Source organism: Momordica charantia (assembly GCF_013281855.1).
Source record: "Momordica charantia cultivar OHB3-1 chromosome 8 unlocalized genomic scaffold, Mcharantia_2.0 BLBB01000008.1, whole genome shotgun sequence".
In the NCBI taxonomy this organism is placed as follows: Eukaryota; Viridiplantae; Streptophyta; class Magnoliopsida; order Cucurbitales; family Cucurbitaceae; genus Momordica; species Momordica charantia.
This window is the reverse complement of record NW_028275166.1, coordinates 10,329,087-10,346,477: the sequence shown is the minus strand read 5'-3', so window position 1 is coordinate 10,346,477 and position 17,391 is coordinate 10,329,087. Positions and strand designations below refer to the sequence as shown.

The window sequence follows — 17,391 nt, the reverse complement described above, 5'->3', positions numbered from 1 at the left end:
TAAACTGGGCCTAAAATTCGTGATAAGCCCAATGTCAGAGTTTGGGCTTTTTTATGGGCCCTTGAAAATTGCATCCAACTGGGCCGCAAATAAAACGGCCCACTTAAACCGATCGTCGTCTTCTTCAATCAGCCTCGCAAAAAAATCGAAAGTGTCTGAAATTGCATTCGAGAAGATGGCTTTAACAAACTTCATCTTGACAGTGGCGGGAGTTAGTGCCGTGATTCTTCTTCTGAGGAGCGATGTGAAACAGTCGGCTTCAATCTTCAGGCGCAACGTCAAGCACATCCGCCAGTGGATTGAAGAAGAATCTGCCTCTGCCTCTAAGTAATTTTCTCCTAATCTTACTTTCTTTTTTACTTGTTTTGTTCGTATTTGTTTTGGTTGAAGCTCATGTGCTATAGTGGTGTCGGAGCTAAATCAATATGCTGTAGCAATTGATTCTAACTGAAATCGGTCGCGTTCGTTTACGAATTTAATTTGCAGTCGATGGGAGTGTTTATACTTGGGATTTGTATCATTTCTAAGTTTGGGGTTGCAATCGCGTTATAGCGCTGGTTTATTGTTGGCTTTCCGAAAGAAAACCCGTTTTGAAATCACTTTGGGTGGTAGCCATGTGGATATTTGAGTAGCGATGAAGTTTCTGGGACTAATGTGGAAAAGGAGAGAATCACTAGGGTGGCTGATTTTTTTGGTTGCAAAGCGAGTGGCCAACGAAGGTTTGGGCGTGCCTTGGGGGAAATCCTAAGAGATAGGAAATTTGGAGACCCATTCGAGATAAAAAGATCTTGGGGAAGTTATCTGAATGGCCAACTTTGATTCACAGGATTTTGGCATCTACGAAGTTTTATGTTGACGTACCCTGTGAGTAATAAAGTGTCTGGGAGAGTAGACAAATTACAAATACACAAGTGATTTTATTGGGGATGGAAACTGAAGGAAAGCTAAATCATTTGGGGAGGGGAGGCTGGGAGATGGAAATGTTATAATGAGAAATGAAGTTATTCTGGCTAAACGGGTTTCCCCTAGAGCTTGAGGAATTGTGCCGTAAAATTATTGAAAGAAAATCTGGTGTTGATTGGGTGGGGTACAGGTGAAGAGAAATGGTTGCTGGTAAAACCCTTGGTGGTGCACATCTCCAAATCTAGACTTGTGGCCTGGCAGCTTTCAGTGGGAAATGGGACAAGGATTTCCTTTTGGGACAATAGATGGAAGAGAATCAGCTGCTGAGCTGTGTGCTTTAGAGAATTTTTAAGGTGGCAGCTTTGTCAGATGGATGCGTGAACTGTGAATTCTTTTCGGATGAGGAGTGTTTTTTGGAAAATTACTATGAGAAGATATTTGTCCGATGGGAAAGCAAGAAAATATGGTAGCTTTGCTAGAAAAGAACTTGCAATCTGTTAGTATTTTAGAGAGAAATCTGTTAAGGTTGGTATGAAAAGGAAAGATCCCATAGAAATAATGCAGTTTTGCGGTTTTGAAACCATGAATACCAGCACTTTGGAATTGCAGAAAAGGTTTCCAGATTGGCGATTTCCCCTTTCCTTAATCTGGAGTGTGCTGTATAAAGTCAAGGAGGGAAACAACCACATGTTTTGTTTCACTGTGATTTTAGCTCCAAGTGTTGGAGTACAAATTTGGGATTTGCAACAAAATATATGCTTGGTGTTTCTTGGTTCTGTTAAGAACTTAGAGCAGATGCAGTGGGTACTCAATTCAAAAGCATGTTCAGATTTGTCTAACTAAATTAATTGATGCTGTAGTAGTTATGGTTGGAAAGAAACTATTGAATATTAATAATAAGGAGAGGAATAGGTAACAAGTAGTTGAGAAGGCTAGAATTAATGCTCTGGAGTATTGGAATTACTTGAATAAGAGTAAAGCTCCGGGTTGTGATAAGAAGTAGAGAGATAGATATTGAAGGAAGGTTAGATGGTTATTTGTTCAATAGAATTCTTAAGGGCATGACCAAAGTCACACATGGTTAAAAGGGAAAGATCATGTATTTATGAATAAGGAAATATTTTTATTAGTAAGAGTTCTCTTAAGTAGAGTTCAAGGATATTAAGTGGACTTGGACAATAACATTAACATACCAATACTGATGTATGGAGGGTTTACTTTTCATTTTTCTTAACACCTTTTGATCATGTGCTCGTGGAAGTGGGCATTGGGGAAAACAAGAGTAATGATCTAGCTGAAAATATGTAGGTTATTGTACCTCATTTTAGTGGCACCCTAAGAAGTACGAATATGGACATGAGACACGGATATGAGTTATGACAACGCGAACATGGTGACACATCATTTTCTAAACATTTAGGACACGGAATGGCAAGGACGCATTTCTTAAAATATACAATTTTTTTAAAAGTATATATAATTCTTATACTCGAGGGAAATAATTCAAAGTTAATAAGTTCATGAATTTTTATGCTTAAAAGAATGAGTTTGATGCATTTTGCTTTCAAAATTTATTATTTTGTCCTATATTACTATTTATATCTATTTCTTATGGTTAACAAGTTGATACGTGCCTAACAAGTATTGGATTTACATTCACTTTGTATAATTAGGGTGTGACAAACGTCTATTGAGCTAATAAGTGTCCGATACGTGTCCAATAAGTGTTGGAGCATCGGAGTGTTCGACACGAACACGTTACCAAAATTGAAGTGTCCGTAAGATCGTGTTTCTTAGGTGGTACCTTTTTGCATTTGAAGATTGCTTGGCATTCAGTTCTCATGAGAAACTCCTTAAATATATGAGTCAAATTTCTGGTACTTTCTGAAGTTTCGGGGCCTTGCTTTCTGATTGAAGGAGTTCAATGGGTTGGCCTTGAGGATAGATGGTCAACGTCGCTCGAAAGGCCTTTTGAAATAGAAGAGATTCAGCAAGCGGTCTTTAGCCTTGGGAATTTGAAGTCCCCAAGGCCGGATGGTTTCACAAATGAATTCTATAAAAAGCCTTAGAACACCCTCAAGCAAGACATTCTAGAGGTGTTCCAAGATTTTTTTAGAAACAACATTATTAAGCATGCACAAATGAGACTTATATCTGCATGATCCCGAAGAAGTTGAAGGCGATGAAGGTTGGAGAGTTCAAACCGATTAGTTTGGTAACTTCTCAGTACAAGATCATCTCAAAGGTTCTTGTGGAAAGACTAAAGAAAGTTTTGTCGACGATTATTCATGATGCACAATCGACTTTCATATAAGGGCATCAAATCACAGATGCTATCCTAATTGCTTCCGAGGCAGTAGGGGACTAGGAGGTGAGGAATAAGTCTGGTTTCTGATAAAACTAGATTATGAAAAAGCATATGACAAAGTTGATTGGTCATATTTGGAGGCAGTCATGGAACAAAAAGGCGGCTTCGGCCCTAGATGGAGAAGATGGATCATGAGATGTTTGTCTTCTGCAAACTTTTCCATTCTTATAAATGGCGGACCCCAGGGGAAAATTCTTGCGAAACAGGGCTTGAGATAAGGGGATCCACTTCCCCTTTTCTCTTCACTTTAGTAGGAGATTCTTTCAGCAGATTGGTTCATTTTTGTAGTCAAAGAAGGTTGATTATAGGCTTTGGAATTGGTAGACAAGTGGTGGAGGTCTCTCATTTGCAATACGTGGATGACACTATGATTTTCTGTCCAAATGAGACAGATATGTTGGAAAATGGGTGGATGATTTTAGACATCTTTCTACAAGCCTCCGGACTGTCTTTGAATTTAAAAGAAACGGCCATCATCGGAATCCATGTAGAAGAAGACTTGCTTCAGGCTACTGCTTGAAAGTTGGGATGCAAAGTGGAAAAGGCTTCCCTTACCCTACTTGGGAATTCCTTTGGAGGGCAATTATAAGAAGAAAGCTTTTTGGGAACCTCTAATTGATAGAGTTAGACAAAAGATTGACAAGTGGAAGAACCTTTCTCTCAAAGGGTGGTTGACTTACACTCGCGCAATCTGTGATTACCAATCTTCCTCTCTATTTCTTCTCGGTCCCAAAATCTCCAACGAGAGTTGTTAATGAAATCGAGTAGTTGACACAGAATTTTTTTCGTAATGGGGGAAGTATAAAAAGCCTTTGTAACTTGGTGAATTGGGGGAAGACCACGCTTTCGTTGCAATATGGAGGTCTCGAAATAAGGGCTTTACATTAAAAGAATAATAGTTTACTGCTTAAATGACTTTGGAGATTTACCCATGAAACCAATGCTTTGTAGCGGAAGGTGATTATAAGTATCTACGGTGAAGACTCCCATGGGTCGTGTACACTTCCACTTAAAGGGCGTGCGAGGGGAAGACCGTGGTTTGATATTTTTAAAAATAGCACGTTATTTTCCAAGTTCCTAGAGTTCAAGGTGAGAAGGGGAAATAGAGTTAAATTCTGGTCGGACAGGTGGATTGGGAATGATTCTCTCCATAATTTGTTCCTTGCCATGTTCAACCTTTCTACATAAAAGGAGGCTACGGTAGCTGATTGTTGGAACACCAATGAAAATGAATGGGATATAGGCATGCGTAGAGGCCTTTTCGATTGGGATGTTGAGGGCTGGATGGGGCTTATCCAAGCAATAGATGTGGTGCAGCTGGGGGAGGGTGAGGATCGAGTAGGTTGGTTTCTAGACAAAAATGGTCGGTTCTCTACCCGTTCGGCCTGTTTGAAATTGGTGGAATGCAGGCCCTTTTTGAGGTCAGGGCCTCTCTCATTTTGGCGGTGTGGAAATTTAAGGCTCCAAAGAAGGTCAAAGTCTTTCTATGGTCCCTTGCCCATGGAAGCTTGAACACCCATGATAAACTCCCAGAGGAAGTGTAAAAATTGGATGCTGTCCCCCTCGGTCTGCACTCTTTGTATGAAGCACAGTGAGAAAATGGATCACATATTCTTGCACTGCCATTTTGCAACTCAGAGTGGGTACTCCCTCCTAAATATTTTGAGATCTCCACCTACTTCCCAAGACAAATAGAAGATTTGGATGGCTGAAGTTCTTCATGGGTGGGCTCTCCCTAAGAAAACTAGGTTTATTTGGTGTTGCGCCTCAAGAGCCCTCCTTTGGCATCTTTGGCTCGAAAGAAACTCTCGTGTTTTTGAGGATAAGTCCACTACTTTTGATCTTTTTTTAGGGATGTACAGCACACTACCTCATGTGAGGCATCAGTTATAGTAAATTCTTTTGTAATTACAACCTGTCTATGTTCATGCACAATTTGATAGTGATTGTTTAGCTTTTTAGGGGGGTTTCCTCTACCCTAGCCTTAGGCTGTTTCCTCCTTTTTTGATATATACAAAGAATGTTTCTTATCTAAAAAAAATTTCTGGTACATATTTCTCAAGTATTGGAAATGGATGCTCATAAGTTAATCAGCTATGGATTTGGAATCGGCTTGCAGCTTGAAGAGAAAAGTTTGAGAACCTTATCTTCTCGTCAAAGGCTTTCTAAACGATTATTTGTTCTTTAGAATTCTAGAAAAGCCGCTTCGATATGGATTTGGAGTTGGATTGCAGTTTGAAAAGAAAAGTTAGAGAACCTTATCTTCTTGTCAAATGCTTTCTAAACGATTATTTGTTTTTTAGAATTCTAGAAAAGCCGCTTCTGGTTTTGAATATAAATAAAAGTGGTTGAGAGAGGAACTTGATTGACTTATGGACTGGTTAGTTTATCGTCAGTCTACTACTACTAGTGTAATTGTTAACTAATTCTCTTCCTGATAGTTGTCAACTGAGGGATATACTTGTCTTGGTCAAGTATTCAAGGAGGAACCAAATTAATTCCTGGAATATGCTTTTGGTGTAGACTGATTCCGTGATTCGTTGTGTTGGAGTACCTGTCCAATCAGTTGCCAGACCCCCTTTCAATTAAGTCTATTGCCATTCGATGAAAATTACAAGCTACCTAGACTTTCATGACTTCTGGTATTCTCCTTTCATAGTGCTCACTATAGTCACTTCCATCCTCTGTCGCCCCTCTTCTATTTCTTCCTAATTACAGACACATCTTTGTCTGTATTATAAAATGTCCTGATCGTCCTTATCCACTACTCGAAAATAACTCAATACTAAACGGACTGACGGCTTGGGCCACTATTAGCATACTTCCAAAGCCTCTAGCATCTCATGGTTATCATATCTGGTTTTTTTAAATTAATTGATATTTCAATAAAGTACACTTTTGGTCCCTTAATTTAAAAAACCATCCATCCGAGATTTAAATTTAGTTTCAATTCAGTCATTGAAGTTTTGAAAGTGACATGTTTGATTCTTGAAGTTTGAATTTAGTTTTTAATGGGTTCTTAAAGTTTGAGTTTGGTTTCTAATTGGTCCATGAGTTAAGTTGAATGTTAATTAACCTAACGGTATTACTCATTCACTTTTTGTCTAAATAGCAAAGTCTAGCTAACATATGTTAATTGTCACATAATCATTCTGGTAGGTTAACCTAATAGTCGACTCAACTTAAGAACCAATTAGAAACAAAACTCAAACGTTATGGATCAATTAAAAACCAAACTCAAACCTCAAGGACCAATTAAAAACTAAATTCAAACATCAGAGACCTAATATGTCACTTTTGAAATTGAAGGACTAAATAGATATGGACCAAATGTGGTGATTTTTTAAACTTAGGGACCAAATAGAAACTAAGTCAAAACCTTAGCGACCAAAAATGTATTTTACCATTTATTTTTCTACATGGTGCTAGATCTAATATCAGAACATTAGCAATAGGAGGTTTAATTCGGTTTGGTTATGTTATACTTGCACTGAAGAACGTTAAAAACCCATTCCAGTTGTTGGCACAAGTGAAGAATGACAGAAAACATAAAAATAGAAGTATCAGAACAAGATAAACGATATCAAACTTTAAGGGTCATGGCAAATTTCATGAAACCCATGTCCATTATGATATCTATTTTGGCATGTGAATGCAATAGGCTGGTGCTCCAATTGTAGGTCATTTTTTTGTAATATGATCACTATGTTGTTCTTCCAGGACTGTGGAGAAAGCAACCAAGGAGCTGGAAGCCAAGGCATCTCAGAAAGATATTCCCAAAGATGACAAGCACTAATGTTAATATTTTGGTTATTTAGTAATTTATACCTGCTATTGAGTCAATCTCCACCACCCCCAAAATTTTGTTGTCTGGTTGAGTACAATTTATTACTATTATTTTCAGTCACTTTGGACAGATGAAAAATAACGTGGTAGATAGAAAGCATAGTGTGTTAATGGATATACTGTTTCTTATGATTGAATTAACAGCTAGCCTGGGCCTGAGCCTGAGCCTGATTGAAGAAGCTATAAACTGATAACTGATCTATTAGGTGGGTTATAATAATTATGTTTAGGGAATGGCAACAAGGATTATTGGTGTCTGACTTTAAAACATCCTGTTGATTTCATTTTGATTATAATGATGTCTGCTGTGTTTAGATAGACAAGGAGTTGTTTCTGCCAACAGTAGTTTTTACAATTTATGTAATATTACTATTGAATCCCATGTTTGGTCTTGTTTGATGCTTGAGATTATTATAAATGATTCTGTTTGATCCTATTGAAATGTCTGGAATAGTTTAATTTAGGTTCTGTATCAATAGAGCTGTGCAGTTGGTTGATGAGAATGTTATGTGGTTTATTTAAGTGCCACGACAAGATTGAAAAAAAATATATTTTTTTTCTTTTTCTTTTTCTTTTTTGTGTGGAAAGGTTACACATTTTATATTATTAGTCTTGAAAGCTTCATAGGTGGGGTTAACCTATATCTCCACCCCCTTTTTATTTTGGGATGAATACTCCCAACCTACCAAATGGCCCACCAAATGCCTCATGTTGCCACCTCCCCAATAATCCTCTCTTCAATTTATTAAATTTTCATCGATGTATCAATGTCTTCATCGATTTTTTTTTTTATGTCTGTGAGTTTGACATTGACATGAATTGGTATTTTTATTGTATGGTAAAAAAATTGGTAAAATGTATATATATATATATATAATATTATTTTCTAAAAGTATCTATTGACATCTATATTTTATAGATATATCAATTATATGTTTTCATAAAATTGAGAGTTCAACATTTTTATTGACATCTACATTTAAAAACTTGCTTTTACTCCAATGCTATGTAGCATGGCAAGTTATTATTTTAGTCCTCGATCTTTTGAAATATCTATTTTTACTGCCTTTTTACTTATAATATACATAAAAACAATTAGTCAAAGTGATTAATTTGAATTAATCTTGTTCATCTGTTTTTAATTTTTATCTGTTTTAACTCCGGTTACTTTTAAAAAATTTATTTTGATTTTTGTATTTTTAAAAAGTGATTACTTTGCTAATATGAGCATAAATAAAGATATATAATTTCTCTTTGGAGATTGAAATCCTTATACCCATATTTATTGTACTAAAAAGTTTCTGCTTGAAAAATATCCATACTAATTCTATACCCAACAAAAACTATATTTTAAAAATTTATTTTGTAGTGTCATGCTTAAAATTGTAATCAGAAAGAAAAAAAAGGGATAAAAACGTGAATAAAAAGACCCAAATAGTCATTCCGAATTTAACCTTAAATATTTCTTAGACTTCATATTTATAGAGAATGCTGGTAGTATGAGTTGCTTCACTAGTAAGAGTCAAAAGTGGAAGGAAAAGGAAAAGTTGCAAAGTTGTTTATATAATTTTTGATTCTTTCTATTAATAGAGACTATTGAAGAAAGAAACAAAGAGACCAAGCAAAACCATGTATGCAATCTCATAGCTGAAAAGAACATTCATCTCAAACTAGACAAAAAAAAGAACAAAATTCTCTTTGACCCCTTTAACAATAGCCATAAGAAACTCAACATGATGAAGAACAAGGATGTAAGAAAATGGTAACTTGCAAATCAAAACATAATTCAAGACACAAGTCCAAATGAGGAATAGAAAGACAAATCATTGTCGATGGTCCACTCAACAACAACGGTGTCGGGAAAATGGAATGTAGAATCCCAGCGTGCTCACGATGCAGAGCGACTCTTCCTGGTTATTGAAAACTCATAAAACAACCAGCAAAATATCTTTGCTGTCTAACAATAACAGAGAACACAGAAATTCAAACTACTAAAAACAAACAAGCTGATTGAAGAGAAGTAAGAACTACTCCCAAGAAATGGGAAACTTGTGTGGAGCCTCACTGTGGAACAAGCCATCAGATTCCTCCATTTCAAGAACCAACTCACCATGAAGGCTGGTTTTACAAACAGGCTTGTCTTTGGAGCCAAAGGAGCCAGAGAAGTCACTTAGGCTACTGAAATGCAGCAGCTCAGTGTCTTGAGTTTGGACTGGAATACCCAGATGGGACTGAACCAGAGAGCTCAGGCCAGAATCTGGGAGAGCTTGCACCGGGTGCGATGACAGAAGATAGAGAGCACAACCTGAATCCTCGGGCGAGAGATTGGTGGGCAGAATTTTCTGGCTGCCCACTTCACTTCCCAGAGAGATTGTATCAGGAAGTTGCTGATTGAAAAACAACTGAGAAGAACCCATTTGCTTGCCTTGCTTTGTGCCATTTCTCTGCAGGAAAAATGGCAACTGTTTGTTCTCTCCTCCATAGTTGAAGGAGTTTGATGGAACCATAGATTTCATTTTCTCCTCACTTCTTACAGGCCACAGAGTCTTACCAATATCAGGTCCATAAACCGCTGGATCACTGAAGTGCAGCAAAACTGGACCTATGGATTAAGGTAGCCAATTTTACAAAGGGAATGGAGTGAATTGTTTGGTTTCTTTTTCCCCCCTTTTGAAACAGCAGACCCATCAAAGATTTCTACTCTAAATTGGGAAGAGAAATCTAACCTTTGCAATTGGACAGGAAATCTCTGGAACTGAAGATCAAGGACTCCGGCTGAGGCTTTCTCCGGCGCCGATTGTGGCCATCCAGCCGTTTCCTGCAGCTTCTCTTCACCTCATCGAACTCACCCAGCGAGTGGAATCTACAATCACTTCAGAAGAATCATACATTTTCCGGGAAAATCACAGAAATCGAAAACAACCCATCAAATTTGTTTCGATTTTACCTGCTGCACTGTTGGCAGAATCGCTTCTCCTCTCCCCTGACCATCACAACAGGGGTTTTGGAGTGGGAATCGCAGACCCTATGGCGGCGGTGGTAATCCTTGCAATTTTTGAGGTCCGAATCGCAGCCGTCGACCAAACATGTCTGATTCTGGGTGCCATGGAGGACACGAGTCCTTTTGGAGGATCCATGGGAGGAGGAGCTCGATTCTTCGTTGTTGGAACCTATGGAATCGGAGAAACTTGGAGGGGGAGGAGGGGTCTGTTTGGATTCCCGGAAAGCGGATTTTTCCCCAGAAAATTTTCCCAAACCCCAATCCATAAACAGCTTCGGTTGGTGCCTTGCTTTTGTTCTCCCCAATTGAACATACCCCCAAGTCTTCAAAGGGTCATTTCACTTTTTGGATTAAAAAAAGAACAAAACAGAGAAGAAGAAGAAGAAGATAGAGAATGGTTGGATAAAATTAATGGAAGCTTGAGTTGAGATTATGAAATTCCAAAGCATTTTAATTGAATTGAATTAAATTACAAACCCCACATTATTTTTAGCCTTAGGGGAGCTTTCCCATCCCATCTTACTCCAAATAGAGAAGAGAGAGAAAAATAATGTGAAATTTGGGTGAAGTTCCCACTTTGCCACAAGATGACAAGCACAAACTTCCAAGAAAATGGGTTAAGAATTCATTTTAGAAAGCAACCATCTTTACCCTTCCCATCAACCCCCAACTGGGTTGCCCACATTAATAATTATTTTAGAAGAGAGAGAGGGGCAAAATAGGAAGAGAAAAGAAAGAAAAATTGGGTCATGGTCATGACAGCATAAACAAAATCAAGGTGAAAATAACACAAGCAAGAGAAGAATGGAATGACAATACAAGACAGTGAGATTTTTTGGTCTTCCCATCCCATCTTTCTTTTTTTAACATTTCTTCCACTTTAGGAAATAGTTTGAAAAACAAATCAAGCTTAAGTGGAAAAGGAAGTTTTGATTCATCAACTTCTAGAATTATATCTAACTTATAAAAATTTCAAGTAGATCCTTGAACTGAATTATATATGATTTATACAAATTTCTAGTAGATCCTTGAACAATCGGGTTAGTGTTAGTTATGTAGGTTACAAATCTATATTTTTAACTTCATCCGTTTATTTCTACGTTACCTGTTTGAAATCATTCAATTTCATCTTTAAACTATATATACACTCAGTAAAGATATAATAGATGAAAAGATTGAAAGTTAAAGGAATAAGATAGATACAATCTTAAAAGTTTAGAGACTACAATGACTAAATACGCATAACTCCGAAACTTTAAAAGCCACACTGGTAGTTTAGTTAAAAAAGAATTTAGTACAATACACTAAGTTAGTGTTATATCTATTTAGTCCATGTAATTAAAAGAAAATTTAATAAATACCTCAACTTTGAGGTAAGTGTCTAAGGTAAGTGTCTATTGAGTTTTTTTTACTTTTAAGAAGATTTCTAACGGGTAACTGAACTCTCAATTCTTTATTTATGAGGTTCTCTGTTAAATCCTGCTATCAGCCCACCATGTAATCTTTAGACTTAGACACAAGATTGAAAGTTCAAGTATTAAATAGGCACAATCTTGAAATTTTATCAACTACAAGGACTAAAAACACATCGCTCGGGAAATTTAAAGGGCAAATTTGTAATTTGGTTATGAGAAAAAAGGAGAAAGGGACAGGTTTTATTGGTCTTAAATGAGTAATAGCCTAATAGGAAAGCAAATGAAGGGCTTTAAAGGATTTAAAGGGAAATTAAAGGATGGGGGAGAGGGGCAGGGCAGGCATCTCATGTCTGTTCCTAGAATCTCTGACAGCTTTCCATTTTGTGACCACTAAATTTTCAGTATTCAGATAATTTATAAAACTTTCCATTAAATCCAAAAAAGGAAAAAAAAAGAAAAAAAAAAAGGTTTCTTGAATTCCAAAATCAAATTCTTAGATTCTGACAGACAGTATTCATTCTCTGCTTTGACAACCTTTAATTTATAACAACTTTGGCATCTCTCTCAAATAACAACCTTAATGTCGTGGAAATGCTTCTTAATCCTGTCTGTCTGCCCAATTTTTCTTTTTTCTTCTTCTTCATTTGGATTTTGTTCTTGAGAAAACTCCAAAAAGAAAAAGAAGAAAAAAAGATGTTGAATTAAAGAGCTGTTATTTTGGAAAACTTACTCAATTTCGTTGGTTCACTATGTATCGATGAGTAGGAGGAGCTCTTACTGAATTAGCCACTTCACGAATATTATCTGACGTTGAGGAAGTGAATATAGGTCGGAAAGATCTATTGGTATATGAAGATTTTTTTAAATAGAATGAGAAAGTAAAACTATGTGGGCTTTGAATGAAGGTAGATATTATGATATAAAATTGAAGACTCTTATTGTTCTAACCCGTGGTGTATTTGAATCATGCCTCGGAATTAACCATATAAATGAAATCGATTATCACATAACGTGATATGTGGTTGAGCTCTATAAAGGAGAGGTGTGCTCCTAAAAATAGGAGGGGTTGTTTTACCTAAGAACAAAATCATCATGTGGTACTTAATTTCATACCATTGTGTGAAAATATGAGGAGATATATTGTACTAACAAACGCAATCATTTTTGAAAATTATGATTAATTGACGTGTGAAAATTAAGGATAATATCCACAAATTTGTGGTTTTGAAAGGAACACTTTTATTTTATTATTTTTTTTTTTTTTAAGGATGCTTTATTCTTTATCCTTGAAGGTGCCAATTTAGTAAAAGAATTTATCCTAAGAGCCAATTTAGTAAAAGAATTTATCCTAAGAGAGTGGTTTTATTATGTTTAAGAGATACTCATTTCCATATAATTGGGTAATTCTTCAACATTAGTATTCCAAATCCATGTGCATATACATGTCCAAATTAACCATACCCAATTTTCAAATTTCTTTTCCATACAATTTATAAAAGGAAAAAAAATTCCATTCAAATTAACTCCAAAACAGTAATTTCACTCAAATATCTTAAATCAAACTTGTCATGGTGTGATTTTTGTATTTCATATCAACCCTATAACACTTGTTGCAATAAAATAAAGAAACACAAGAATTAACGTGGAAAAACTCCAAACCAGAGAAAAAACCACGGCCCACAAGGAAAAATCCACTATGTGAAAAATTATTACAATCACACAGATTTCTCTCCTCGACCTCAATTACACAAAACACTCTTTCAAAGCAAATATCGTTCAGTTAACAAGAACTGGTATACCAGGCTCTAGTATTTCAATTGGAATGATTAAAACCCAAGCCTATGAGCTCCTTTTATAGTAGTTGGAACACATCTCCTCCTTGTACTTTTCCGATGTGAGACAATTTCTAGCACATGGAGACCATCCTTGTATTCTTCTAATGTGGGACAACTTCAATTCCAATATTTTGCCAAAACTCAACAAAATCCACGTTGGCAAGATATTGAAAAAAATTCACAGCTTCTACTGCACTCATTATCTTCACCGACAATCATAATTCTCAATTCAGAGAACTATAGCCTACTCCACCATAAAAGTAGATCACTTGGAATGTCGCCTTCCAAGATTTTTCTTCCTTGTCACATGTCGATAAATCCTACTGAGATTTATGGTACAACTTCCACCTACTTGGCTCACTTGGAAGTTTTTCAGCTATCGACATAACTTCCACCACACACACCTTGCATAACGGCCAAGCCAATGCCCATGTGTAAACTTGTGGAACCGCTAACATCACATCCTCTATCATGGTAAAGCGAACATACCATGAGGATGAATTATCTCTCTCTTCAAAGGAATTGATCATCGTCTCCCCTGATGAGAGAAACACTGTCAGCATCCCGAACCGGCTCTGTTGGGACAATCTTTCTTCATGTGTCCAGATTGTCCGCATCCCCAATAATAAACTTTCTTTTGTACGGAGTCTTTCTTCTTCTTCCAATTGCTAGCTACCAGTGCGAAATCTTCATGTGAAGTACGCCCTTCACTCTTCAGCCTTCTTTCCTCTGACAAGAGTTTACTAGTAACCTCGGCAAAATTCAAAGTATTCTTCCCATACATTAAGATCGGCTTCATGTGTTCATAAGAAGGTGGAAGTGATAAGATGAGCCTGAGTGCTTTATCTTCATCATCTATCATCACTTCGATCCCCTCCAGCTCAAAGATGATGCTATTGAGATTACTCAGATGATTTAAAATTTTCGTACATTCCTCTATTCGCAGCGTGTGAAACTGCTCCTTCAGGTACAACCGATTTGAGATGCCATTTACCTGATACAACGCTTCGAGCTTCTCCCAAAGTTCTTTGGCTGTCGAAATTCCATGCACATTCGCAAGAATATTCTTAGCCAAACCTGTTCGTATCGCGCTTGCAGCTCTCAAATCCATTTCCTCCCAATCTTCATCACTCATGCTAGACTTCTTAGAACCTCTGCTGGAACCACCACTAGACTCCATTGGACCACCATCACCGCTTAGCTTTTCCGAAGCACCTTCACTCGGTCTTCCCTTCAATGCCTTGTGTAACCCAGATTGTATTAGCACATCCTTAACTTGCACTTGCTACAAGCCAAAGTTGATCATTCCATCAAATTTCTCCACGTCAATCTTCTGGACTCATAAAGAATGACATATCTGCTTCACAGTCCTAGCGAATTTGCAAATAGTAAACAAGACACACTATTCACAGAACCATAGCTCGTTTCAAGAAATCTTTTCTGATGTGGAAGTTCAGACAATGCTGCAACCATAGAGCATACTCAGAAATTCTAGAAACTATAAACCTAAAGCTCTGATACCACCTGATGGGAAAAAGTCTCCTACTTCTACCGTAGGAATAAGTAGAAAATAACTGAAAAATTTAAAGAAAGCAATAAAATAAAGAAACACAAGAATTAACGTGGAAAAACTCCGAACCGGAGAAAAAACCACGGCCCACAAGGGAAAATCCACTATATGAAAAATTATTACAATCACACAGATTTCTCACCCCGACCCCAATTACACAAAACACTCTTTCAAAGCAAATACCGCTCAGTTTTGGTATACGAGGCTTAAAGTATTTCAATTGGGATGATTAAAACCCAAATCCATGAGCTCATTTTTCAGTAGTTGGAACACATCTTCTCCTTGTACTTTTTCGATGTGGGACAACTTCTAGCACATGGAGACTATTGTTCCAATGTGGGGACAACTTCAATTCCAATATTTTGCCAAAACCCAAAAGTTTTATGCTATTAATGCACCTTTAAAAAAAAAGAAAAAGGAAAACAATGATATATTTGATATAAGTAGGTAGGATTTAAAGGGTCATTGTATGTTTGACTCAAATAAAATTTTTGGTTCTTATATACTTTTTGTTTTTATAATGATTTAACCCTTTCTATTCTTCTTGAAATTAAAAATCGTGTCAAAATACGAGTATATAATTCAACCACCTTCGATTATAAATGTTAAGAAATCTATTGACTTCATTCACTAGTACGTTATTTGATGTATAAATTATTTCTTATCAAACTTTTTAACTCAATGACTTGAGTTGAGTTTAGGACCAACTTTTAGAGGGGTGAATACTACTTTTAGTTTTAGCCACAACTATTAACAACATTTTGTTTTCATGCCAACATGATCTTAGATCAGCCGTAAATTGGTATCCATTTCTGACCTTTGCTCAAGTTCGCTAGAGATTAGATGAGAATCGAACTCACAACCTCTTAATTTGAGATATATGTCAATTACCGTTGAGCTAGCTCGCCATTCGTTCTTATTTTGATCGAGGAGTATAATTTTTAGTGAAGCCAAAATATCACTAAAAAACTATTAATACATTTGAAATGGGGCACATGAAGCCCAATAGTTGACCTTATTTTTATTTGTCTCTTAGTGGATTCTGATCAAGTGATTATTGAACAACCAAAACTTTAACTTTAGATTTTTGTGCAATTTGATCAACCCATTTTCATAAAGTGCAACATTTCCTATAACATTATCTTAAATCTTTCCATAATTCTTTCTTTAAAGAAAACAAAGAACCACATCATTTAGGTGCCTTTTTTTTATTATATTTTATCACATTAAAAACAGTGGTAATGTGGTGCATAGATTATTTTTATTTTACTTTTAAAGATAAGAATTGAAAGTTCCCAAATTTATAGTGGTGGGTAGCAAATTGAAAATTTTGACCAATGGGATTTCTGTATGTTGGCTTGGATGGTTAAGTTAGCTTATAGCAAAAAGTTGCTATGGCACTTGACTGATTATTTAGGGTGTGTTCGGGATGATTTTTGACACCATCGAAATCACTTTTGTTTGATAAATTAAAAATTGATTTAAAGAAAATCTAAAATCATTTTAAATTGATTTTGAATGCATCACTTAAATGGAGTTTTTAGAAAATTAAATATACTTAAATCTCTTTTTTTTTTTTTTTTAAATTACTAATTCTATCATCATTTTCTAGAGCTACTGGTATATCATTATCAAATGTCGTGCGGTAACAAAATCACTCTCATTTTAAAAGAGTAATGTTTTTGAAAATGATTATTTTAGAAAATGACTGGGTTAAAATTGCTCCCTCTTGGAGATATCTCAATATAATTATCTAAACAACTTTCAATTAGTGGAATTTTTTGGATTGCTGATGGCCTTCTCAAGTCGACCTTAATTGATGTTTAATATTATAACGATATGATAAAAGACACTAATATCTTCTATAGTGTAGCCAATATAAACATAACTCAGCAGTTAAGACATCTTATTTTTCTCTTGAGGTATGATTTTGGTTTATTTTGATCCCTATACTTTTAAAATTTGTATTTTGGTTTATCTAAAAAAAAAATGCTATTTTGGTTCTTATACTTAATTTTAAGTATTTTTGTTCATTTTAGTCTCTACACTTGTAAATTAACTTAAATAGTTGCGTAATTTAAAAAGTGATCATTTTGGTCCCTATTTTACAAAATTATAACATACAATGAAAACTCTTTAGTATAATTTTAATTATGACTACATTTTAAAAAATTTGTGAGTGAAGTGCCATACTAAAATTGTGATCAAGGAAATTGGATAAAAATGAAAATAAATGGACCAAAATTGTTAGTTTTTAAGAGTACAAAGACCAAAACAAACATTTTGAAAGTACAATGAGCTAAAATTGACAAAAGCCGAAGCATGGAGACGAAAATGAACATTTTGGAAGTACAAGACCAAAATAATATTTAAAATAAAGAGTGAGTTTAAGCACAATTCAACGGTATATAATGATTTATGCTCCTTTTTCTTTCGGGTCAAAGAGGTTCAAA

At 35.8% G+C, this 17,391-nt stretch overlaps 2 protein-coding genes across 3 annotated transcripts; one reads left to right on the top strand and one right to left on the bottom strand.

Annotated features, from left to right (window-relative positions):
• Positions 1–138: 138 nt before the first annotated feature.
• Positions 139–7,553, top strand: LOC111023400 (uncharacterized). Its single transcript, XM_022300825.2, has 2 exons — positions 139–327; positions 6,992–7,553. The coding sequence occupies exons 1-2, from the start codon at positions 176–178 to the stop codon at positions 7,065–7,067; spliced, it is 228 nt and encodes a 75-aa protein (XP_022156517.1). The 5' UTR covers positions 139–175; the 3' UTR covers positions 7,068–7,553.
• A 1,316-nt stretch (positions 7,554–8,869) lies between these two features.
• On the bottom strand, positions 8,870–10,648 carry LOC111023407 (squamosa promoter-binding-like protein 13A). Of its 2 annotated transcripts, none has more exons than XM_088127680.1 (3): positions 10,065–10,648; positions 9,844–9,989; positions 8,870–9,719 (listed from the first exon to the last, which is right to left on the bottom strand). In XM_088127680.1, the coding sequence occupies exons 1-3, from the start codon at positions 10,382–10,384 to the stop codon at positions 9,145–9,147; spliced, it is 1,041 nt and encodes a 346-aa protein (XP_087983806.1). In that variant the 5' UTR covers positions 10,385–10,648; the 3' UTR covers positions 8,870–9,144. The 2 variants fall into 2 exon arrangements, with proteins under 2 accessions (XP_087983806.1, XP_022156526.1); XM_022300834.2 differs by having other exon boundaries at positions 9,844–9,980; positions 10,065–10,640.
• Between the last annotated feature and the right edge of the window lie 6,743 nt (positions 10,649–17,391).

Bases quoted from the DNA above. Each gene is read 5' to 3' on its own strand.
- LOC111023400 (XM_022300825.2), top strand. From the start codon at position 176: ATGGCTTTAACAAACTTCATCTTGACAGTGGCGGGAGTTAGTGCCGTG. The intron at 328-6,991 runs GTAATTTTCTCC...TTGTTCTTCCAG, and splicing joins GAATCTGCCTCTGCCTCTAA to GACTGTGGAGAAAGCAACCA.
- LOC111023407 (XM_088127680.1), bottom strand. From the start codon at position 10,384: ATGGATTGGGGTTTGGGAAAATTTTCTGGGGAAAAATCCGCTTTCCGG. The intron at 9,990-10,064 runs GTAAAATCGAAA...ATTCTTCTGAAG, and splicing joins TTCTGCCAACAGTGCAGCAG to TGATTGTAGATTCCACTCGC. The intron at 9,720-9,843 runs GTTAGATTTCTC...CTTAATCCATAG, and splicing joins TTTCCTGTCCAATTGCAAAG to GTCCAGTTTTGCTGCACTTC.